General features: G+C 35.7%; 1 protein-coding gene across 8 annotated transcripts in view; it reads left to right on the plus strand.

Moving 5' to 3' along the window:
* The window catches only part of NCOA3 (nuclear receptor coactivator 3), a 57,742-nt gene that overhangs the window by 25,788 nt on the left and 7,383 nt on the right, over positions 1 to 24,571 (plus strand). For 4 of the 8 annotated variants that reach the window (XM_039719136.1, XM_039719134.1, XM_039719137.1 and 1 more), the window contains 20 exons: positions 1,262 to 1,369; positions 3,133 to 3,305; positions 4,803 to 4,903; positions 5,876 to 6,050; positions 6,609 to 6,797; positions 7,008 to 7,109; positions 7,860 to 8,000; positions 9,182 to 9,329; positions 10,207 to 10,595; positions 10,831 to 11,711; positions 13,284 to 13,419; positions 14,380 to 14,568; positions 15,075 to 15,314; positions 16,316 to 16,442; positions 17,165 to 17,336; positions 18,027 to 18,323; positions 19,777 to 19,881; positions 20,278 to 20,500; positions 20,723 to 20,897; positions 21,452 to 24,375. In XM_039719136.1, the coding sequence (XP_039575070.1) occupies positions 1,281 to 1,369; positions 3,133 to 3,305; positions 4,803 to 4,903; positions 5,876 to 6,050; positions 6,609 to 6,797; positions 7,008 to 7,109; positions 7,860 to 8,000; positions 9,182 to 9,329; positions 10,207 to 10,595; positions 10,831 to 11,711; positions 13,284 to 13,419; positions 14,380 to 14,568; positions 15,075 to 15,314; positions 16,316 to 16,442; positions 17,165 to 17,336; positions 18,027 to 18,323; positions 19,777 to 19,881; positions 20,278 to 20,500; positions 20,723 to 20,897; positions 21,452 to 21,725 (4,326 nt within the window). In that variant the 5' untranslated portion in view covers positions 1,262 to 1,280 and the 3' untranslated portion in view covers positions 21,726 to 24,375. Of the gene's footprint in view, positions 1 to 1,261; positions 1,370 to 3,132; positions 3,306 to 4,802; positions 4,904 to 5,875; positions 6,051 to 6,608; positions 6,798 to 7,007; positions 7,110 to 7,859; positions 8,001 to 9,181; positions 9,330 to 10,206; positions 10,596 to 10,830; positions 11,712 to 13,283; positions 13,420 to 14,379; positions 14,569 to 15,074; positions 15,315 to 16,315; positions 16,443 to 17,164; positions 17,337 to 18,026; positions 18,324 to 19,776; positions 19,882 to 20,277; positions 20,501 to 20,722; positions 20,898 to 21,451; positions 24,376 to 24,571 lie in introns of those variants that run through there. The other 4 variants (XM_039719140.1, XM_039719139.1, XM_039719138.1 and 1 more) reach the window with 4 other exon arrangements.

Raw genomic sequence — 24,571 nt, forward strand, 5'->3', positions numbered from 1 at the left:
GTCGTAATGGTAGTTTTTGCTTGTGGAGACAAAGAACTTTTTCTGTGAAAGATTTCTTTGTGCTTGGATTATGTTACGGAAAAAGGTTCTCTCTAACTGACAACTCTAACTCTATTAACTAAATATTTAGCAACATTTATTGCCACTGCTGTACAGGCTAAAGAACTGCACTCTGAACTAGAATGCAGTAAATTAAATTTACACTTAATTTGGAAATTTCTGTAAAAAGGATAAAATAGTGCTTAATTTCTAACAACCTAGTTAGAAACGGCCTTAATTTCTGACAAAAAAAAGTCAGTAAAAAAGTAAAAAGACCAAAACTATCTAATTAACTATCTAATTAACTGTCAGTTAATTAGGTAGTTAATTAAGATTGTTTTATAGTTCTAGTTGTGTTCTAAAATACTCCAACTAGATACATAGCATAGATCCATTAATTTTTTTTCCTGCCTCAGTGTGTTGTTGATCCTAGCATAGCAGGACCTCACACAGCTTTCTTCTCTTATCTGTGTCTGTGCTCCTTTATTCTCTTGGGAGTGAGGGGAGATGAGTGTCGTATGTAATCTGCCAGGTCTGTTTAATGTAACTAGACTTCAACAAAATCGCCTGATGTTTTTTTGGGTTATGGCCAGTCTTTGCTGCAGAAGCAATAGAAATGAAAGACGGTTGAAGTCTTTGCTTGCCTTGGCCTCAAAGTTTTAGAAAACTGTATGGATTTTAGAAGATTTAGCAAGAGATGTGAAAACTATAGTAATCTGTTAGGATGGTAATAGTAATCTAATGGCTTTATGCAGAGATGAGTATGAAACTCCTGTAAGCCCCCTGATACATTCCTAAGGATGAGAATTATTTTCTTCTGCAACTGTGTTTTGGTGTGACATTAATTTATTGCTTTCTTTTCAGGTTATCTAAATATATGTTTAAATACTGAGAATTTTCTTTTTTTTTTTAGATGAATTGGAGCTGTACAGTGGTCCCAGTTTAATGGAGGAAATTTTAAATATCTCTGATATCTCATTTTTAACCTTTACTTTTGCTTAGAGTGATAGAAAGCTTTAATAACCTGTGTTTTGGCTAAATAAAGGGTAGATTTTAAAGAAAGGTAAACAAACATTATTTTTTAGTAGCAAAAAAGTTTATGGATTTGCATTAAAAAGCTCACTTGTAAATCTGATAAAAATAAGTCACTTATCTGGATAAGTTGTATTTTGAATTAGTATTTTGAGCATTTTATTCACAATTATTATGTCGTTGCTTTTAGCTGCTGATGCAAGGTCAAGATGAGCGGATTAGGAGAAAACTCCTTAGATAGTTTGACTAATGAGACAAGGAAGCGCAAGCCATTGACCTGTGATACACCAGGTGCAAGGTACGTTTATATAGAACTTAACTGGTTATTAATAAGTTTTTAAAAATACTTTTCAAATTTGCATTGCAATTTAGAGTAAGTTCTAACTAAGGAATATGTTTCGTTGAAAAGCTCTCTAGGCCAGCTTCTGTTATGAAGATAGGCAACTTTACTATTAGATATAGTTGATGAACTGTGCTTTATAATTAGACTCCTGTGGAAATTTTATTACAGTAGACATATTATAGAATGGATTGCGTTGGACCTTAATGGACCTTAAAGATCATCTAGTTCCAGTTTCCCTGTCATGGGAAGGGATACTTTCCATTAGATAAGGAATCCCTTTCAAAGTTGTGATTGCAAGGCAAAAGAAGAAAAACCTCTTGCTTCACAGGAATTTTAAAGGCATCATCTCATATCTGGTAATTGATTTGACAGGCCTCATTTCAGGAGGTTACATTTATCAGAGAATACTGCAAGAGGTGGAGCTTTTTGCTGGTTTGTTTGTACTTCCGTTTCTTTTAAGTCCATCTTAAATTTTGGCAATCTATCTGCCTATCTTCCCACCTCTCACCCAACTCTCTCAGATACTGTTGTCTGAGGGACTCGGTTTTCTGTTTCCCACAAGCTTCATTGCTCTCCACCACGTGAAGTTTCTTTTATCTTTTTCATGTTTCTTCTTCCCTAGAGTATTAACTTGTATTAAATTCATTGTCAGGCATTATGTGTACTAATATTTGTTCCTTTTTTATATACATCTCCAGTGCCTCATTCCAATTGCCTTCATCATTATAATAGATCATGCATTAGAACCTTAAATGCTTCCATTGTATCCCAGTGTCTTTTTATGAGTGTCCTCCATTCCATTTTCTCCTTCCCTTTCTGCAGTGTGTCTCATACAGGAGTTCTTTTTCAGATTGTCACCTTTCATTAGCTTTCTTTATCTTCCAAGCTCATGCTTTGTTATACGTTTGTTTTCTCCAGTGTTGGTCCATGCATACTTTCCTAACTCCTTCGCTTGGTTTCTTCTCAAAGAATGATTATTCTCTTTCAATTACCTTGATGTATCCATTCTTACCCCTGCCCTGAGTCCTTTTTTTCCTGTTCTTGCCATATTGTGTATGACTTTTCTCTCTGTTGGTTTAAGTTGTAGACAGTCTGTTTACTCAGCGCATTAGCCTGGGTAGGAAAAGGAATTTGAGAGGGACATTTTATCCAGCAACATTAGGTTGTCTGGGATTCTGCTTTTCTTGCATGTTGAGATGGCATTTAGGTTCTGATGCCTAGAAATTTATGACGTATCACCTTCTATAATCATGTCTTTACAATCAAACTGAAGGGAGTTGGTAGAACACTAAAATTCAGTTTCGTTTGTCTAGTAAATTTTAAGCAACTGTAAAGCAACTTCTAAGATTAAAATATACTTTCTGTATGAGTGCTATAATTTTATAACAAAAGCAGCTGCTCTTTTCATTAAATCTGACAGTAGAGTAAAAGACTAAAAACAGGAGGATTTTTTTTTATTAATAGCTTTATTCTATTCTCTTGATATCAATTTGTACTTAAAATTCTTAAAAAAGATGCAAACCAAACACAAACCCCAAACCAAACAGCAGCATAACAAAACACACACTTGCCCTTCAGATTTATGTTTGCTGGAAGAATAACTACTGCCTAGGTTTAATGGGTGGGTGTTAAGTGAAGTACATTATTGTCCACAGAGTGAGCACAGATTTGATATAGGATGGCATATAAGTATACAAAACAATGTTTTTGATTTTTAGTCTGGTCTGCAGTGGTGAGAAGCGTCGACGTGAGCAGGAAAGCAAATACATTGAAGAACTGGCTGAGCTGATATCTGCTAATCTGAGTGACATTGACAATTTCAATGTCAAACCAGACAAATGTGCTATTTTAAAAGAAACTGTGAGACAGATTCGACAAATAAAAGAACAAGGTACAGTTCCTTGCTAAGTCAAAATTAACAGTTTAATTTCATTGTGATTCTTTTTTTGTAGCAATAATTACTTGGGAAATTGGGTAGTGGTTTTCACAATAGCATGTAACTGAGCAGGTCTTTGACTTGATTCAAACCTTAAATGCACCTTAAGTAATTTTTTATTTAAAAGTAAACAAGTATTTAACATCACTTTTTATTGGAAATCAGAATTTTAAAACTTCGTATGGCCTTTCTTACCAACTTGGTACCACAGACAAGTTAAAAAAAAAGGAGATGGTATTCTGCCAACTGCTTGAACGCTATACCAAATACTTACTGGTATGAAGAATACATGTCATTGCCTTTCATTTCAAGGAAACCTATTCTTATCTTATGGGCAAGCCTCCAGTCAGAGATAGTGATTTTTATGGGTTTTTTTTAATTGCTTTTTTAGTATGATTGAATTTACTCAGACTGTAGCCAACTCAACAAAGGAGAAAGAAGCAATGCATCATATGTTGGTAAATTCTATCAGCTAGGGTAAACCTAAGTGATATAATACTTTTTATTTAACCAACAGGTGTATGCAAAACCCATGTTTTGAAATATAGAGTGAGGGGTATATATAATTTATTTTTTTAAACACCACTCCACTCCCATCGCCACCTCCCAATGACTAGCCTCCCAAGCTTATATGTGTCGTTGGGGCAGTAAAGTATTAGAAAAACGGAATATGCTGTGGTTTATATCTTACCTGTTGTGGTAAATTACCACACCTTATGCTAAAATAATTTTTAAAAATCATCTTCTGGTTTTAAGGTTTCTTGTAGTGTCATTGAGTGTATTCTAATACTAATTTATGGAGTTGAGATGTTGTCCTCCTCTTGTGGTTTGCTTAACCAGCCAGCAAGTACCACAAAATAAAGTTCACGGTGTTTTTTCTGTAATTCTGCTGCATAGCGTAGATTCCCATTCCACCTTCCCCTGTGATAAATTAACTTAGGATATTTTGGTTCTTTAAATATGACTTTACTATATGCATGCACACACATAGACACACGTGTATACACATACAGACACACAGCTGTTAACATGAATCAAAGCCTTCTTGTAGAACAGTGGTGATGACGATGGCATCTGAAGACTGTGACCAATGATAATGAGATGATCCAAATAAAAACATAAGAAAGAGATATATATGAGTGTGCTTAATGGCTATTGAAAGACTCAGCAGGTATTCATCAGACAGCGTCAGAAAAACAAGAAACGTTCACAAAGCAAGTTCATCGTGTCAGCTTCAACTGCCAAGTCAATTTATGTGAGCAAAGAGTTTGGCATTATGTGGCCATGACTTTTTTTCTAGTCTTGGCGACCAAAAGGATATAAGCCCTCCTCTCTCATTTGTGCATCTTTTTGCCTTTATTTCACACTGTCCCTAGGATGTGGCTTGTAATACTATAATGTGTCTGTCACATGAAAAGTCGCTTTATGGAAATTTTATCTTTTGGCTTTCAGGAAAAGCAGTTTCTAATGATGATGATGTTCAGAAAGCTGATGTATCATCCACGGGTCAAGGAGTTATTGACAAGGATTCATTGGGACCTCTTTTATTACAGGCAAGTACAAATTAGGCCCTAGTAAACCCCTATGGAACCCACTACTTATGGCACGTGAAAATATTACAATAAAGTATACAATCCTGTTGTAATAAAATAGTATGCAAGCACCATGCAGAAATATATTTTAAAGGTTCAGGAATAAAATCTATCATGTTTTCTTAATTTTGTTGAAATTCTCTGTAGAAGGAAATGGAATAGCCTTTGACTTTTTTGAATATTCCTATGCTTTATTTACTCTAGCAGTCATTAGCAAATTACTACCGAAGCAGAGCTTATTTGTACAAGGAATATTTTATTTCTTGTAGGGGTTACTCATTAAATAGAGGAGTTTTTGCAAGGGGAGGTTTGTTATGTGTGTCTGCATTTGTGTTACTAAATTATGAAGCATTTTAAATGAATGTTGCTATCAAGCAAAATAACCCAAGAATAATAGTAAACGAAGGTCATAGCAAATAGCCTTTCTTTATGCCTAGAAAACCAATCTGATATTTACAAATTCATCAAAATGTTTTTGAAGCTTAGTTTTTTAACATAGATATTGAATTTCTCTTTCGGTTAAGAACATTTGGCTAGATCGTCCTATCTCATCACTTGATAGTGGAAATGTCTTCATATTCATGACTCCCTTCTTGTTTCTACTGAACCTCTTGTTTCAATTTGCTAACTGTTGAATTAATGGTACAAATTAATTATCTAGTGTTCATATAAATCAAGAATGAGACAAGAAGGTTGGTTATCAATGCAAAAGCTGAATGGAATATCACATGGACATATTAATTATTATTATTTAAGTAATTCCCTGCCAGACACACTTTTCCTCAAAAAAAGAATTTTAAACTTCATCTCTATCCTTGAAATTAAGTGAATGCATTGCAAATTGACATTTGTCACCCACACAGCTTTTAAATTAAATTATGTTGAGAATTAGTCATTATGTCTTACATGATATGTTGTCATGTTAATATTTAGGCATTGGACGGCTTCCTCTTTGTTGTAAATCGAGATGGGAACATAGTATTTGTATCAGAAAATGTCACACAGTATCTGCAGTATAAACAAGAAGATTTGGTTAATACAAGTGTGTATGGTATCTTGCATGAAGAGGACCGGAAGGACTTTCTTAAAAACTTACCTAAATCTACAGGTAGTAAAAGTTTATTTACTACACTTACTAGACTGTTTGAAAACAATCAGAGAAGACAAAAATACCTCATAAAGGATAACCTTTCAAAACAGATGACTTCTATAAAGAATATTTTACTACAAGAATATCTTAATCTTCATAAATATTACTGTGTTTTTACAATAGCATGCCATCAGAAAGAAATGTGCTGGAAATTCACACTTTACTTTAGCCCTTTGCATTTTTTTTACCTATAACTTTAAAAGAGTGACACTAAAGGAACACCTTCCCTAGTACCACAAGGCTGGCTGAAGGGACTGCTTGTTTTTAAAGTATGTGAGCGACTTCCCCATACTTCATCAAGGGACTGAAAGTGTCATGCAAAAGAAAGAGTGTTTTGTACTTGGTTCTCAATATTCCCATTTTTATACCAAGCTATATTGATGGTATATTGAGAAGGCATCTTAAAATAGTCTTTAATATCTGTAATTTAGGAACAGGGTATCTAAATTAAGAAGAATCAGTTATGAGCTGATTGTATCTGAAAATCTATATGAATTCTTACTGTGTTCTTTCAAGTTAATGGAGTTTCTTGGACAAATGAAACACCTAGACAGAAGAGCCATACATTCAATTGCCGGATGATGGTGAAAAGCTCTCATGACCTCTTTGAAGATGTAGGTGGCTACCAGGATATACATCAAAGATATGAAACTATGCAGTGCTTCGCTTTATCACAGCCAAGAGCTATGATAGAAGAGGGGGAAGGTAGGAATTGTTGCGGAATTGTCATGCATAGAAATTTCTGTGAAAAGCTCTTTGGTGTTTAGCAAACCATTTTCCAGAATACAGCAACTTTTATCCTTACTGTCTGTACTTCCATTGTAATAACAAAAGACGCTTCAGCTATTTTATTAGATTCTTCAACACAGTAAAAAAGGAGATGATGAAAGAAGAAACATTCTTTTTTAAATACAGATTTGCAATCCTGCATGATTTGTGTGGCACGTCGTATCACTACTGCAGAAAGGGTATTTCCAGCAAATCCAGAGAGCTTTATTACAAGACACGATCTTTCAGGTAGGAAGTATACCCCGGAGGAAGGTACGAAGGAGTCTTCTTTGTGCTCTTGTTTTAAATAAATGGAGTGTGTACTGTGTATATGTAGTGACTAACAGAATTCATACTGAGAATTCCCAACTGCTTTTTGCAATACAGCATTGTTGGTGTTGAGATGTAATAAAATGCCTGTGGGAGGCATTTTCTTCTCTTTGTTACTGTTTGGTAGGTTGCTAAAAACCATTACTTGTGTTTTAGCTAGCATTTCAAGTGGTTGTCGTTCTGCTTTCCTTTACGCAGAAGTATTTTAGGTCATAAGAATGTTTATATTTTTATACTATACATGAGCTAATGTTTAAAGTGGTTCATGCTTTTAAAATTGAAACAGTTGTATAATCTAAATGGGACTTTGTGTTTATGATGTTCGTTTGATGTAGTTGGTCGCTATTTTTTTAAATTTTACTCTGTGTGCATCCCTTAGGTGCCTGTAACCAGAGACTAAAAAAATTACTGTTTTCTAAAGCTTTGACATTGACCTGTGGGTGTCTAACTTCCTCTTACTTGGTTACATAAATCCCCTTGAATAGTGATGCTTTAACAAGCAGCATCACATTCTCATATGGCAGATAATTCATAAATGTAACTCCTGCATTCTCAGAATTTGGTGATTAAAAGGGCTATATTGGAGCCTTAGGAAATGCACCATATCTATACAAAAAGAATTGTCATAGTCATAAAGAGTTTAACGTGTATATTTTCTTTCCTGTTAAGGCAAACTTGTCAACATTGATACAAACTCATTACGATCTTCCATGAGACCTGGCTTTGAAGATATCATTCGTCGCTGTATTCAGAGATTCTTATGCCACAATGATGGGCAGTCATGGTCAAATAAACGCCACTATCATGAAGGTAAAAATCAGTTTACAATGTTTGGGTCACATTGCTTCTCCTAGGGGCTGCATTTTTTTCTGAAATAAAAAAGCTAAATTATGCCTGTGTTTCTTTTTTTACATAGTTTTTGTTAATTACTGTGATTCATTTACAACCTGAAGGAGGATGACCTCCTGATAATGAGGAATTCTGCTGGGAGTTGTTTGGTTTTTTCAGTGTGTTTGTTTTGGAAATTAACATGGAAAATACCACATACATGATCTGGGTTCCTCAAGGAAGCTGTTTTTCTGCAGATGGATACAGCAATGACAGAGACAGTTCTATTTCTATGGTGATATATCATCTTTAATTATCATTATCTTGTTATTTTTGGGTAATGTTAGTTTGATGTTATTTTATTTCACTCTTTCCTTTGTTAAAGAACCACTCTCTGAAAGTGATAACACTTGTGTTGATGCCTTTTTCTTATTCTCAAGACACAGGGCTCAAAATATTTTCACTGTTCCAGTGCCACATATTTTGTAATGCTAATTTGATAACCTCCATAGATAAGTGAAGTACAGCCACAGTCTTCAGTAAGAAAAATAATGTTTTTAATTATTCCAAACTCTAGTCTTTTTGAAGGATTTACAGAGTAATTCAAGCACAGGAGATATTAAATAAAGATAAACTCATAATGTCAGAAAATGGATTTTCCATTCCATTGGAAGTTCTTCAACATAACTAATGAAATGAATCCTAAATTAACAAGAGACTTGAAGCTCAAATTAAAACCAATAGTTTCCACAGTTTTGTGATTGAAGCAAACTTAAAAATTCTTCCCCAGGCAGGAGCCATGGGCTTTATAATCTAGCCTTGGGAGTCTGTTAACAAATGCAGAACTTTGCCAGTTGTGTCTGGTGAACACAAAATATTGCAGCACCAAAAGAATCTTGTCTGCTTTTATCTTCCCTCTATTGATAGAAGAGATATAGTGGAATGCTTCCTTTTTCTCTATATTTGTTTTTGGTAGGTCTTACTTATTTTTTTTTCATTAATTCATTTATTAATTAATTCATTTTTAATAGGGTTTTTTGTGTTTTGGGGGGGTAATCTTCAGTAAAGGAAGGGTATTGTGTCAAAAATATCTTATAATTCATGGGATTTTGATATTTCTTGGGATTTTAAATATTAACTATGTTTGTGTATTCCCTTTACAGCTTATACGCAAGGTCATGCTGAAACTCCATTGTATCGATTTTCTTTAGCGGATGGTACAATAGTGACAGCACAAACGAAGAGTAAACTGTTTCGAAATCCTGTAACTAATGACCGCCATGGATTTGTCTCTACCCACTTCCTTCAAAGGTGAACTTAGTAGTATCTTTATAATTTAAGTGTCACATTTTTAAGAAATACATCTGACCTTGAAGACAACCTGAGGAAATAGCATAGTAAAATATTTTACCCGATTAAAACTCATATGGGGAATAATTTGGGAAACAGAGCTGCATAGCATACAAATAAATCTGTAAACCTCACAGAGTCCCATTTTAACTATGTGGCAGGAAGACAGTCACAGTCAAAAGAGAATTTTTTTCTCAATACCTGCTCAAAAACTGTGCTATGTTTATAATAGTCTTTTGTGGTAGCATTGATGAAACACTGAAAATAGAGATTCTCAGTCACGTGCTTTTGCAGACCAATTAAAAAGACAACAAAACCCTCTCAGATGCATAATCCATAACTGAAATGTACCTTAAGTAGTATTTCCTATGACCTGTTATTGATCTTTGCAAGAATAATTGAAATGCCACTTTGGAGGGAATCTGTCTCCTTCTGGCATTAGAGTGCCTCCAGATGCTAAAAAAATAGTAACTGAGCTTATTCACAGTCACACACTGTTAATGTGCACAGTAGAAGGGTGTTAGGCATTGACTCAGGAAGGGGATGAGAGAAGGAGGATCTTTAATAAATATGATTAATAATCTGATCATTGATAAAAGCTTTTTGAGGCAGTGACTGTATGTGCTTATAACTCAAAGCCTTCAAAAGATCAAACATTTCTGTAGCGAATAAATGAATGTCATGGCTTAGTTCTGCTTTATGGAAGCTTGAATTCTCACTACTTTTTTCTTTGAAAAATATTTGGGCAATTAATTAATAATGTATTTGTACCACATGATTCCAAATAAGGTTTTAATTTGTTTTCTTTGGGTTTTTGGGGCTGATGTTGAATTTACAGAGAACAAAATGGATATCGGCCAAATCCTAATTCTGTTGGGCAAAACATCAGAACACCTGTGACTGGAAACACAAATTCAGTTAATGGTCTTATGAACATGTCACCTGGTCAAGCCATGCCAATGCAGAACAGAAACTATGGGATAGGAGATCCCAATGCAGTGGGTCAGCTCACCAGCGCTCGATATGGAAGCCCTGGGAATATGGGGCCAGTGAACTCTGGAACTGGCATGCAGTCCTCTGCTTATCAGAGTAACAGTTTTGGGTTAAATATAAGTAGCCCACCACATGGCAGTCCTGGCTTGACTTCCAGCCAACAGAATCTAATGGTATCTCCTAGGAATCGGGGGAGTCCAAAAATGAGTTCACACCAGTATTCTCCAGTTACAGGTATTTTATTTTTGCTATAAGCTCTTTTTTTTTTTAAGCTCTTTTTTCTCACTTTTATCTGAATTCCATCTTTCATCCATTTTAACTGTTCTGTATGAACCTCTATGTGTTACTTGAATGTAATGTACCTGACTTCATGTGTTATCTCAATGTGGCAGTCATATGTAATCCAAAGGAAGAATACATACCGGCAGTACTCTAATCTAATAAGTTTGATCTCTGTCACATGATACAGGTATGCACTCGCCAATGGGATCTGCCGGCAACACTAGCAACAGCACTTTTTCTAGCAGTTCTCTTAGTGCTCTGCAAGCCATTAGTGAGGGTGTTGGAAATTCCCTTTTATCAACACTTTCTTCACCGGGTCCAAAATTGGATAATTCCCCAAACATTAGCGTAAATCAGCAAATTAAAACAAGTACCCAGGACTCCAAAAGCCCTTCTGGTTTGTATTGTGAACAAAACCAAGTGGAAAGTTCCATCTGCCAGTCAAACAGCAGAGATCTCCTCAGTGAAAAAGATAACAAAGAGGGAAATCTGGAGGCATCTGAAAGTCAGAGAGGACCATCTGAGAGCAAAGGGCATAAAAAACTCCTTCAGCTACTTACGTGCTCCTCAGATGAAAGAGGACATTCTACAGCATCAAACTCATCTTTAGACTCAAATTGTAAAGAATCTTCTACCAGCGTTACCAGTCCTTCAGGAGTTTCCTCATCAACATCTGCAGGGATATCTTCCTCCTCAAACATTCATGGGTCGCTCCTGCAAGAGAAGCACAGGATTTTACATAAATTGTTGCAGAATGGTAATTCTCCAGCAGAGGTGGCCAAGATCACAGCTGAAGCTACTGGTAAAGACACATATCATGATGCTAGTAACACAACCTCCTGTGGAGAAAGCACTGTCAAGCACGAACAACTAAGCCCAAAGAAGAAAGAAAGCAATGCTTTACTAAGATATCTGCTAGATAAAGATGATATTAAGGAACCGCTTTCCAAAGAGTTGAAGCCTAAAGTAGAAGGTGTGGATAATAAGATGGGACAATGCACAAGTTCTACAATTCCTATTTCAAGTCAAGAAAAAGAGATGAAATTAAAAATGGAGCCAGCAGAGGAGGTACGGTATAATGTAAAATGATGTCAGTGAGCTAACCAATATTTTATTATTAAGTAAATGACTAAATATAGAGTACTCTACAGTGTGCATGTGTCAACATTTCTAAAAAGGGTCTGTGCAAATTATGTGAAACAATAAACTCAGGTTTAATTGTGAATGAAAAAGCACAAACAAAAAGAACTACAGGAAATAGGTAAACTGATCTGATGTCCTGAAGTGTCCAGGACTAATGTTTTTAAGTTATGGTAGGATTAAGTTAATATTTACAAATTACTCCTTAAAATTAGATCTTAGCACATGTTTGGTTTTATGGCTTAGTAGGAAATGGGCCCGTAATTGCCTCTGTACTTAGTTGGCAATGCAAGAGTGAAAGGTAAAGCCTGGTTTTGTTTTGAAAATATAAACAATACACAAAAAAGTGTAATACTTGAAATAGCCGTGATTTGATTTAGTTCATTCATTGGTTTTAGCACTCTTTTTCTTTCTTTAAATGAGGGAATATGTTCTTCCAAATGTGTACATATATATATATAAATAAATATATATATGTATATATCCAGCATTCAAATAAATGCATACTAAAATGTATAAATAATTTGTATAAATAAATACAAACAAATACATTCTAGAGCTGAAATTCTGAGAAATGTCATGATACAGAAAACTAGCATCATGGAGCAACTATTCTGAAACCAACAGTACACTTGTTAGAAACAGATATTCTTCAAATTATAATCTGTATATAATGTTTAAGTTGTAATATTAGGGACTTCAAAGTAAACAGTACCGGTCAGTATGGCAGAGTTTACTGAAGATATATTAATTTCTTAGACCTTGAATTTCCCAAATCAGTAATAACTGGGTAAATTTAAAAAAAAACAAACAAACCACACATTTTTTTTGTATTAGTTACTGGCTGACTATAAATGAAACACCTTATTATAACACTGTTTGAATACCACTTATGGAAAAGTCACTATCAACTCTGTAGTAGTACACAACATGTAGTTTCAGTGCTTGCTCCTGAGATGTAATTAAGTTATTCAGAGAAGCTTCTTTCCTAAAGATGTCACTCCACTATATATTAATTATTTTCTATTGTAGCTCTATCTGATTTAAAGACAAATTTTTAAAGAAAGTTAGGGCTCCAACTGACCGGAAAAACCTGTGCATAATTTTTGTGTCTTGTAGTGTTCACTATTACCTTTTTGTATATGATAGATACATTATTTATCATTGAATGGTACACATTCTCAATGTTGGTCACTATCATTAGTGTTTTTATCTTTGTAACTTGTGATGTTTGAAATATTTATAACCAGAAGTGCTTTTCATTTTAGTTATGTGTGTTTTCTGCTAATCCTCAAAATTACCTAAAGAAAATACTTTTAAAAAAGGTATCTAAATGGTATCTGAATTTTTGGAAGTGAGAAGATAGCTCCAGATAGCATCAGTGAATGAAAACATTTGTCCCCCAGTCATATATTTTAAAATTAGCAAGGATCTAAGTAAAAATTGAAGTATAGCCATATGAGAGTAAATAACCTTGGTATTTCACTGCATCATTTTCAGATGAATGGAGACTTGGATAATCTGGATGCAATTCTAGGCGATCTTACTAGTTCAGAATTTTACAATAATGCTATGTCTGCAAGTGGAGATAACCCTGGAACAAAGCAAGCATTATTTCAAGGAAATGCCCTGTTGGGTAAGGAATTAAATTTACCACCTGGGTTTTCAAGTTAGGGTTTTCCTCTTAACTGATGTAAACATAATGCATCCTCATACCCTCAGAGAATACCTTCTTCATCTCCTGTATCTTCAAGGACAAATGTAATGCAAAATAGCTAATTATGTTTTCATAGGCTATTATGTACACTATTAGCTGTCTTGACAGCACTCACCTACTATACACACAATGAATAACATTCAGTTCCTTATTTTGTGGTTTATTCTGACTTTGTCTAATGTAGATTTCTCAGAGACAAGTCATCAGGAAAGATGTTTTGTGAGCTGTAAATTAAAATTGAGAATTTTTATCCCTCACTGATGACTAGGGATATAATACGGGATTGGTGACAAGCTTTTAATTTCTTTCTTGTTCTGTGTGAAGATATCTTGTGGTCAGTAAATTCTAATCATTACTCCCCCTTGACATCAAAAGGAATGCCCTTCCTTAGTAGGAGGGGAGGATAACCGAGCTGATAGACCAGCATCATGGCAGTTGTTGCTTTCTTTCATGACACTGGTCATCTCTTGATTATATAGGGCAATGGATTGCTGAGATAACCAAAGGAGATGAGACATGGATAAAGAAAAATATAAAACCAGGTACAAGAGCACAAAAGGACAGTATTGGCTGTGAAGCACAGTGATTTGTAGGTTAATTATCCATAGAGGACACTGTGCTCAGGAGTCATTACAGAACTTAAAAGGGAACTCTTTTTTTTTGTGTAGGGCCACAGGGAACTGCCTTTGACTTTTACTGCAAAAGGTACTATGTGTTCAAAATGGGAATTTTTGTTGTGAAAACATAGGCAGCATAACTGTTCCTGGCTTGCTTAAGACCAAGTGTATGAGTTCATAAAGAGATGAGACAAATTTGAGTCATTAATAGTGTATTTTATTTAAAATTTACGGTTGCATGCATCTTTTAATTCTTTAACAGGTGTGAAGAGTCCCCAGTCTGTGCAGACTACTCGCCCACCTTTTAACAGAGCCTTGTCTTTAGACAGCCCTATGGGCTCAGGTGCTTCAGTGAGGAACATCAATGCATTCTCCATGTTACAAAAGCAAAATTTGATGGGTGGAAGTCCAAGAATGATTGAAAACCAAGAAAATTTTGGAGCAAATCTGGGTTTGTTGGTTGTGTACAAACAGCTCTCATTGTAAAGGAAATAGCTTTAATGTAAAAAAGGTTACAAGACTAAATTACAAATTTCAGTCAGAAGAAACTTTAACATTAAAGAATTTTAATTTTACCATCATTAATACTTCTGAATTATTATCTTTGCTAAAATTATAATAAAACCATTTACTACCTGTGTCATTACCAGTATTTTACTATAAGTAAATTCTTTTTTGCTATTTTGAATTTTTAGTTCAACATGTGCTTTTGATATATAGAAGCAAGAACAGTTCAGTGGCAGCCAGTTGTTATGAATTTTACATATATTTAGACTCATATAGTTTTTGTATGATTTAGAACTTGGCATGGTGAGCTCTAGATGCTTTTGTAGGACTTCAGCCAATTGCTCTGACATTAGCAGGTGCACTTTTATGAAATAGGAAAATAATTTGAAAACAAAAATACATAATGTACTCCAGATAATAAATATTTGTGTTTTCTCCTCTTCATTATAGCAAGCGCACCCCACAGAAATGTGGCGATGAATCAGCATCAGCCAGGAGACTGGAGTTTGCCAAACTCCAAAGTGAACAGACTGGAATCTGCAAGTTCTGCTTCAATGTTGAGACCAGGACCTGAATTTAGTACAGCCCTTCCAAGACCCCCAGAGGCTGGCTCTGTGTCTGGGCTGCCTGTGCGCTCTAACAGCATACCTGGTACTAGGCCAATGCTGCAACAGCAAATGATTCATATGAGTAAGTTCTTAGCTTCTTATTGTTCTACATAGCACTATTTCCCTGGTTTCTTGGTAAGCATTCATCCTAAGAATCTTTGCACTATTGGTAAAATGCTAGATTTTCATTGAAAGGCTTTTTGAGGTCGAGACTGTTATTGTTCCCTGACTGTGATATTTTATGACTTTTTGGTGATGTTTTTGTTTTCTTCTGGTGTTGTATGTCTCATACACAGATAATTTGTTCTGGGTCCCGAGATTGGGCGGGGGGGATAATTTCTGTGTGTTTCTTTAGTGCAGTACTTCTCTGCTAAATTCCAGGAACTAAACGGCATCTATGATTCCATATGTAAAGATGCTAGCATTGTGGTTAATTTAATTCATTGTATTTTATATGGATATTTTGCTTTTTTTTTTGCTATTAACTTCTTGGCAATCAATGTCTTTTAAAGTTTTTCTCTCAATTATTTCAAAATTCTTTTCACATGGAGTAGCCAAATTTCATATAAAGCCACAAAAAAGTACTCCCAAAGAGCAAAATGTTATGTGCTTGATGTTTCTTTTAATTTCCACTCTGTATTGGAATTCAAAATGCCAGATTTTGATGTCCCTATGACAGTGTGCATTTGCTGGTACCCAGATGTCGTTGTCCAAAATTTTTGTTGGGGTTTTTTTCATGTAAGGTATTGTGTCTTTCATGCTCCTGTTTAGTGTTGGGGTTTTTTTCATGTAAGGTATTGTGTCTTTCATGCTCCTGTTTAAGAGACTAAAGGATTAGAAGTAGCAATTCTGCTCTAACAGGGTAGCAGGTTTAGATCACTTTCTGCTGTATTTAAATCTGTGGTCTATTATAAATGTGAAATTATCTTGACTGTGAGTTCATGTGTGTATACACTGTAAAACACTGTAATGGAAAGGTCATGAAGCTGCTTGACAATTTGCATGATCATCCTAATGTGAACACTAAGAGAGCAAGATGAGACCTTCAATTTTTAAAAAATACACAAATGCTTTTCCTTGCAGGGCCAAATGAGATAAACATTGACATGGGAGGTAATCCCTATGGACAACCTGGACCTTCTAACCAACCTGGATTGTGGCCTGACAATATGATGTCGATGGAGCAAGCGTCACGGGGTTCACAAAACAGGTAGAATTGGGGAAGGTTTTAAGATAATTCTAAATACAAGTGTTCACTGTCTGTCAGAAGAATTTAAGACCTGGAAATAAAATTGTGTTGCATACACAGTGGGGATAACAGATTGGAGGCAGAATTCCATTTCTGGAATGTTTCAGAAATGTTTCCATTTCTGCTGGTGATCTGACACTGGATATTTTTTAACTCAGCTCCACAAAAGTTGTTGTTAACAAAATCTATCAATCTTTGAATTGGGAGGCACAGAAAAAAGAGATGGGAGACTCTGAAATCCTATCTCTGTGGCACATGGTAAAACCAGGAGAAAACAGAATTTATGTGTGTTTAAGGATGCATGGAAGGTTACTGGGCATTTTAGGACATAAATTTTGGACTTACGTTTTTCAGTCTTACTTTGAAAGTAAGTAAGATGTCTGGGTGACTATAACACTTAATCATACCCAGGTCAATATATTATATAAAAACTGTAGTTTTCCTTGTAATGGTTGTAATGAATTCCTTCACTGAAAGAGTGGTCAAGCATTGGAATGAGTTGCCCAGGGAGGTGGTGGAGACACCATTCCTGACGTGTTCAAGAAACAACTGGATGTTGCATGTAGTGCTGTAAGTGTGGTTGACAAGGTGGTATTCCCTCAAAGGCTGGTCTCCATGATCTTGGAGGTCTTTTCCAGCCTTACTGATTTTATGATTTTAGTGGGGTTTTTTTTTATTTTTAGACAATTAGTTAGAAGCTCTTTGGATGACCTCTTATGTTCGCCACCAAATATGGAAGGCCAGAATGATGAAAGGGCACTTCTGGATCAGCTGCACACACTATTGAGTAATACAGATGTCACAAGTCTGGAAGAAATTGACAGAGCATTAGGAATTCCTGATCTTGTAAACCAAGTAAGTAAACAGATATTTTGGCCATTTATTTTCCAAAGACCAATATTATTTTATTACTTGAAAAGAAAGTCAAGAGGGCCTCCTCATTTACTTCATCTCATCTCATCCTCATCTTCATATTCATACATTTCCCTTTGGAAATCTTTATATTGACTAGTGATTTTCAATGGAGGAGCTCAGTATGGATTAAATTTCTTGTGCATGACAAGAAATACAAAGTGGCACAGTCTTACAGATGTTTGTTGTAAAATGCCTTGGTATATATAGGTGGAGTGTAATTCATTATAATTCTATAAGCTGAGAAATCTGTTGGGTTTCCTTAGTAGCCTGCTGTCAGCTGAGCTTAGGTTGTGAATTTGACTGTCAGTGATGTGGATGCTTCCCTCTCCTTCAGTTCCAGGTTGAATTTGCATGGCTAGCAAATAGGAAAAAGAAATTCTGTGAGTACTTTGGAAGTTGCTAAGACCACATGACACCATCATTTGTACAAATAGCATCAAAAAATGCAGAAGAGCTTGAATAGTGACACTGGTCTGCCTGTGTATGCAGTGTGCAGTAAAACTGATTTTAAAAATAATTATTATTATAAATCATTTTTGCTATTTCATTCGTTTGGAGACAGAACTAACAGTAGTAACTTTAGAAATTCTGTATATACTGCTAGTGAAAGCACTTCTGTATCTGTTGAAGGGACAAGCTTTGGAACCCAAACAAGATTCATTTCAAGGTCAGGAATCTTCAGTTATGATTGACCAGAAGCCTTTGTTATATGGTCAACCGTATCAAGGGCAAGGACCAGCAATGCCAGAAAGTTTTAGTAACATCCAGGGACAACAGCAGTCTTTTAATTCAGTGATGAATCAAATGAGCCAAGTGAGCAATTTTCCTCTGCAAAGTATCCATCCCCGAGCAAATGTGATGAGACCTCGGACCAACACACCAAAGCAGCTACGCATGCAGCTCCAGCAGAGGCTTCAGGGACAGCAGGTAATTTTTTGCTCCTACATTTACACTTCCTTCATGTTTCAGAATGGAATCACTTGCACACAGAATTGTGTTGCTTTACATATATAACAATGGATATTACAACAGATGATTGAGAGGGTGGATCTTTTATTTTGACAGTGCTTCTCATTGAATTGCCTGATGGCTGTAGGAGTAGAAGAACATTTATTAGGACAAGTGTTTCTTGAGAACTTCGTCAGCCTCCCTAGCTACAGATTGGATTGGTTCCTGCAGCACACAAAACAATTGCTAGCTAAAACAGTGCTTTTGTACATGTAACTCTGCATGCTCTCTTTATCTGCATTTAGTATTTTTTCGGAACCTCACAGATAGCATTAAATTGGAGCTGTATTTCTACTGTAAATCAGGTGTTACTTCTTTCTCGCTGTGTTCTCTAACTAGTCATTTGGGCTTATCGATATAGGGGTTTGCTTTCCATTTAGTGATTTTATGTAATTTTAGGTATCTTGTTTGGATGAGAGAATAGATACAGCCACATAGATCTTAACACTAGGTTGAAAACACTGCTTAAAAAATTGGTGGATGATTTCAGCATTGAATTCCCCACATGAAAATGCAGACTTGATATTAAATACAATGTACAAATAAAACTAGGAAAACTGAACTGCTGCTGTGTGACATGGTGTGCGAACAGAATACATGCAGGTAACACCAAGGCAGCAACAACACACAGCTGAAGTACAAAGAGTAGGTTTATTCCATCATCCTGGATTTGAAAAAACAGACACATACACCACTAAGCTCATTTTAGAAGGGGCAAAAAGCACCCAGGCCTGAGCCCTGTATTCCATCTCAAAAGGGCCTGGAGCATGCACAGTCCTTCCCCAGGTTCTACTTTCACATCTCCAAATCCTCTTATCTCCCTTCCCCCACCTTTACAAAGAGGCCCAAACCTATGGGAAAGGCTTTTAAAAGTCTTTAACAACATCCTGCTATATAGCAAGCATAAATATGTGAATTTTCTCAACCAGACTATTTTCTAAGATCTCCCTGGTGCCTGGTTGGTCTTTAAGAGAAAACAATTCTAAAAACAACTTCCTTTTCTGTCTCCTTGCCAATCTTCCATTTTTCAACCCTTTCCTCTCCACACACGAAGCAATGCTAGGAAATACTGTGTTCTCTCTTGGTTTTCTGTGACACTTATTGTCTAAAACAAATAGGTAATCTGCTCTTTATTCCTAAAGAGAGATAATTTAAGGAAAATAAAAAAACCAAAGCCAGTTCATGCTGTACTGTTGGAAGGGTTTTTCTTTTTGTGTGTTTGAGCTGTTTAAACAAATAGTTTGTTTAAAGACAAGGCAGAAATTAGCCATTGCACTTTATGGATTCAAGAGGTCTGTAAAGAAAGTGTTTTTGCAGAAGTTACCATTACTGTTATTTTCAAGCTAATAGTGCTAAAATGTCTTTTTCCAAGTTTATGAATCAGACCCGTCAAACTCTTGAAATAAAAATGGAAAATCCAGTCAGTGGTACTAACTCAGTGATGAGACCAGTTATGCAGCCACAGGTGGGATCCCAGGTAAGTACTTACTAGAGTAGCCATCTGTTTAGAATTTCAGCCTTCTCTCATGGCTTTACCGCATTCCTCTTTGGTTTTGTTCCTCTGCATAATTTTTTAAAAAGGGGTTGGTTTTTTTTGCCTCCCTTATTGCTGAGATTGCTGGGGGATTTTTTCATTAGGTCATGCTGTCAATTCAGTATGCCAAGTTTTTAGTGTAAAATATCATTGCTTGTTTAGCACTAATGACAACTTAACAAAAACTTTTGTCTTAATATTTTGATGATTATTTTCTGTACTGTCTGTGGGATTTCCTTGACTTGCTGGGTCTTAGGAATGAGTTTGATTGACTCTGACATGATTTTATTTGTAAAAACATCTTCTAATATGATTTTTCTTCTCTTTGGGGGATAACAGCAAGGTTTTCTTAATGCTCAAATGGTGGCTCAGCGTAACAGGGAACTAATAAGTCACCATTTTAGACAACAGAGGATGGCAATGATGATGCAGCAGCAACAGCAACCTCAGGCCTTCAGTCCACCACCAAATGTGACAGCCTCAGGAAGCATGGATAGTGCTTTGACAGGCCCTCCAATGGCTCAAGTTCCTTCACAGCAATTCCCTTATCCACCTAATTATGGTACTAGTACTAACATGTTTGGCTTTTTATTCCATTTGTCTGTTTTTCTGTTCCCTTTTTTTATTAATCCAAACTACCTAAATACCAATCATTCTGAAAAATGGACTATACTGCTACAAAAAAGGATGCCTTTTCTCCTTCCAATCACTGCAAGATGAACTAGAAGTAGTAGATCATGATAACTGAAGTATATTCTATCTGTCTCCTTTGTTTTATTTTAAGGAATAAGCCAACAACCTGATCCTGCATTTAGTAGAGTATCAAGCCCTCCCAATCCAATGCTGTCATCAAGAATTGGACCCTCCCAGAACCCTATGCTGCATCATCCTCAGTCAGCAACAATGTACCAGTCCTCAGAGATGAAGGGCTGGCCCTCAGGAAGCATCCCCAGAAACAGGTGAACTTCAGGATTACAACCTGTCTCTCAAAGAGTCTTTCATTTTCTGGAGGTAGAAACTATGTTAAATAGCACGTAGCAGGAAGAGCATTTACAAGAGGGAAAAGTAACTTTCTAGTGTCTGTATTGTCCTTCATCCTGCTCTGGTTTAGCAAATAAAATAATTATTTTCTGCTTAGCTCCATTGATTCATATTGGACCTCTACAATCTTTGTAACCAGAAACAACATTCAGTCTTTAAATATGAATTTAATATTTAAAGGAAAAATAACTTGGGGGAGGGGGTGGAGAAATACAAAATATCAAATAATACTACAATAGCTGTAATAGTAGCCTCCAAAAAGGTTACATTAGGCATATGCATACAACTGTGCATTTCTAAAAACTCAAATTCCTTTTGGGAGGGGTGTTTCCATGTTAAACAGGTACTAGATAAAAACGGCTAAATGTGAAAATAGTTTTATCTTTCACGTGTTGACAGCTGGTGCAGGGAAGGCAATACATCAGTGTCTAAACTTCTTGGAAGTTAATTTTATTTGTCCTTTGTACTTCAGTTCTTTTCCCCAGCAGCAGTTCAGCCATCAAGGTAGCCCAGCAGCATACAGTATGATGCACATGAATGGCAGCAGTGGCCATATTGGACAGATGAGTATTAATACCATGCCTATGTCAGGACTGCCTATGGGTCCAGAACAGGTAAGTTGTACATCAAGACTGTTGAAAAGATTTGCTGCCTCTTTTTCCATTGAGTACAGTCTGCTTACATCCATTCCTCCTGCACAATCCTGCTCTCAGTTATCCTGTTTGTATTTGCATCTGTGGGCCTAATTAATTTTATGTCCTAAGAGATACTTCCTTTTTGATGATACATAAGCAAATTCATAATGAGCCCAAGCTGTATGCTGGGATTAGCTGTTGACTTTGAATTGTCTTGGATAAGACCAAGCCTTAAACTGCACAAAGGATGATGAAATACTTCTGAACATGGAGGAAACCCCAGCAAAAAACCCGTGGACATTGTGAAATGCATCTTCAGCAGATATTGAAAATTACATGTAATAGAACACAAGTACAAGTCAGGCTAAGAATCCTGCTAGTGTGGTATCCTTCTGGCAGACACTGATAATGACACTTGCCCTTACAATACCTTAGAATAACTTGTGTACACGTAGCCAGAAACGACGGAAAATTTAGACCCCTCATTTAAGGTGAAAATGTGTTAATAACAGGCACTGAAAAGAAAGCTGAAGTACAAAATACACTTTTGCTACAATCTTTCTACAAAATACCTAGGATGAGCAACATAATACTGACACAAGCTAAATCTATTCAAGTAAAAAGTACCTCATGAAATTTTGTCCAGCATACCTGAGGAAGCAGTCAGAATTCTGGGGGTAAGTAAAGTTTTGGAGGACTTTGATACAACAAATGCTGTGTATAAATAGAAGAGTATAAAGGTGAAATGTCAGATTTTCCAAATCTACATGACATAAAGATACCCAAATAGTGTGTTTAGGAAATTCTAGGACAGCATTTATTTTCTAGAAATGTATTTTCAAAGTGGAGCATTAAAAAACTATTATTCTGCTTCTAGGCATTGATTGGCAGTAGTTCCTTCTTTCAAAAGCAGTACACGAACCATTTCTTTCAGCAAAGATGTCTTCTCTGATGAAAGTATCTTTTTTTTAACAGAAATACTGCTGACATCTAGAACCACATCTTCAAACAAGAATGGTTGAATGCACTAGTGTTAGAAAGGAAAGTGACACATTCTTCATGGCAAGTCATACTGGGCTTAACAGAAACCAGTGATTAATTTCCTCATCCAGAGGAAAACAAACTAAAAAAACCCTACCCAACAAAAATACATTTTACTACAAGCAGCCTATGAAATACTGTATGATGCGGGGTACAAAAAAAAGGTCATTAATATTTTTGGCACTCTTCCTCTAGGAAAGTGCATTTGGTAATGCCATTTTAATAGCTATGATGAGTAGACTCCTGGAATACCTTATCTGTTTACTGTAGCTATCCAAAGCCCTTTAACCCAGGCAGATGAAAGTGCCTGGAGAAGTCACAGTGGTAAGAATTTCCTGATTTCTCTAATAACAATATCTGACAGAGAATGTAGTTCTTAGCCTTGACTCTTATATGAATCTATGAATAGAAATGCTGCTTTTAGTCTATTATCCCAAGAGTCAGGGATTTCCCAAGCAAAGTAGCAGTGCAAAATTAATTGGCACATGCTTGTCTAAAATCCTGTCTGTTGAAGCCAAGGGTTGAAAAGAGAGGATAAACAATTTAAATTATTTAAACACAATTGTGACTAATATTTACACATTGCTGTGCAGCTGAGTGCACTTTATAGAGGACTATATAATGGATTAATGCAATGTCTTTGATAAGGACTTAATAAGAAGGTAGGGTGTACTCATATTCCTTCACAAACACAATCTCTTAAGAATTACTTGAAAAGACTGCATAATGTAATGTTTTCTGTGTATGGAATTAGAGCAATAATCTTTCATCTTTTTTTGAAAAAAGCTTCAGAAAACTCAAGACAACACACTGCAGCCAGAATCAGAATTTTGCAGTCTTTTTTGTGAATAAATTTTGTAAATATGATTTTAAAATAATGTATTATATATATGACTTTTGTAGGTCACTAACTCATTTTTGCAGAGTTTGTGAAGCTAAATGTTTAACAAAATTGATTTCTGGAAACTGAGTGTAGTTGCGATCCAAATTTTTTATTTTATTTTTTTTTAATTACATTTAAGGACTTTGAAGCTGGGTGACTTTGGCCCACATATTTCTCTTCTTTGGTCTTCAACACTTCATTTATTTTTACATGTTTAACATAGAGCTTTTTATAAAAAAATAGACCAGTTGTTCAATACTTTCTCCACCTGCGAGCACTTCTGTTACATTTCTTTTTACCTAAGGCAGTTTGACATGAAGGCTCTGCTTTGTAAGATCTTACAGCTTGTCGGGACAGACATGTCTGTCTGTAACCAGTTGCCTTTCAGTTGATGAAGCTGGATTGTGTCTTTTTGGTCAATTTTAATGAACTCAAAATGTTCTTTGAAAATGTTTGTCTGTTGCAAAATACTTGTTATTATGTAACATCTGGAAATCTTTAAGGATATTAAGCCACATGTTAACCAAATGTCTACACCTCATTGGATTATTCTAATAGTAATGAATGTATTTTCTAAGCAGATTTCTGTCATAGCAGTATTTAAGTGTGGTTACATATAATTTGCTGATAGCACGGGGGTTTTTTCCCCCCTCTGTTTTGGGTGCTTGAAATGAAGACCCCTTTGCACTTTTTGCAGTTACAAGGAATTAAACCGCTAAACCTTCCTAAGGGATGACCCAAAAATGTTTAAGATGTGTGGTGCTTCTGTTCTGTTGTTCATTGTGTAATGGAAAACTGATTTCTCCCAAGTGAGTAAAAGAAACCAAAAATCCCTGATCTGTGCTCTTTTTTCTTATTCTTGGTATGTTAGCAAGATGGGGTTTTATTGTTCAGAATATTCAGTGATCTTCCATTTTAATAGAAGTTTCAATGGAAATATTCTCATCATTTCATCCTTAGCGCCTAGCCAGCTGTGTAAAGGAAATTCAAAGGGAATGTAGATTAAATTGATCTACTTCAAGTAACCTGTCTC

Source organism: Passer montanus, unplaced genomic scaffold (assembly GCF_014805655.1).
Source record: "Passer montanus isolate IOZ18808 unplaced genomic scaffold, ASM1480565v1 scaffold41, whole genome shotgun sequence".
NCBI lineage: Eukaryota > Metazoa > Chordata > Aves > Passeriformes > Passeridae > Passer > Passer montanus.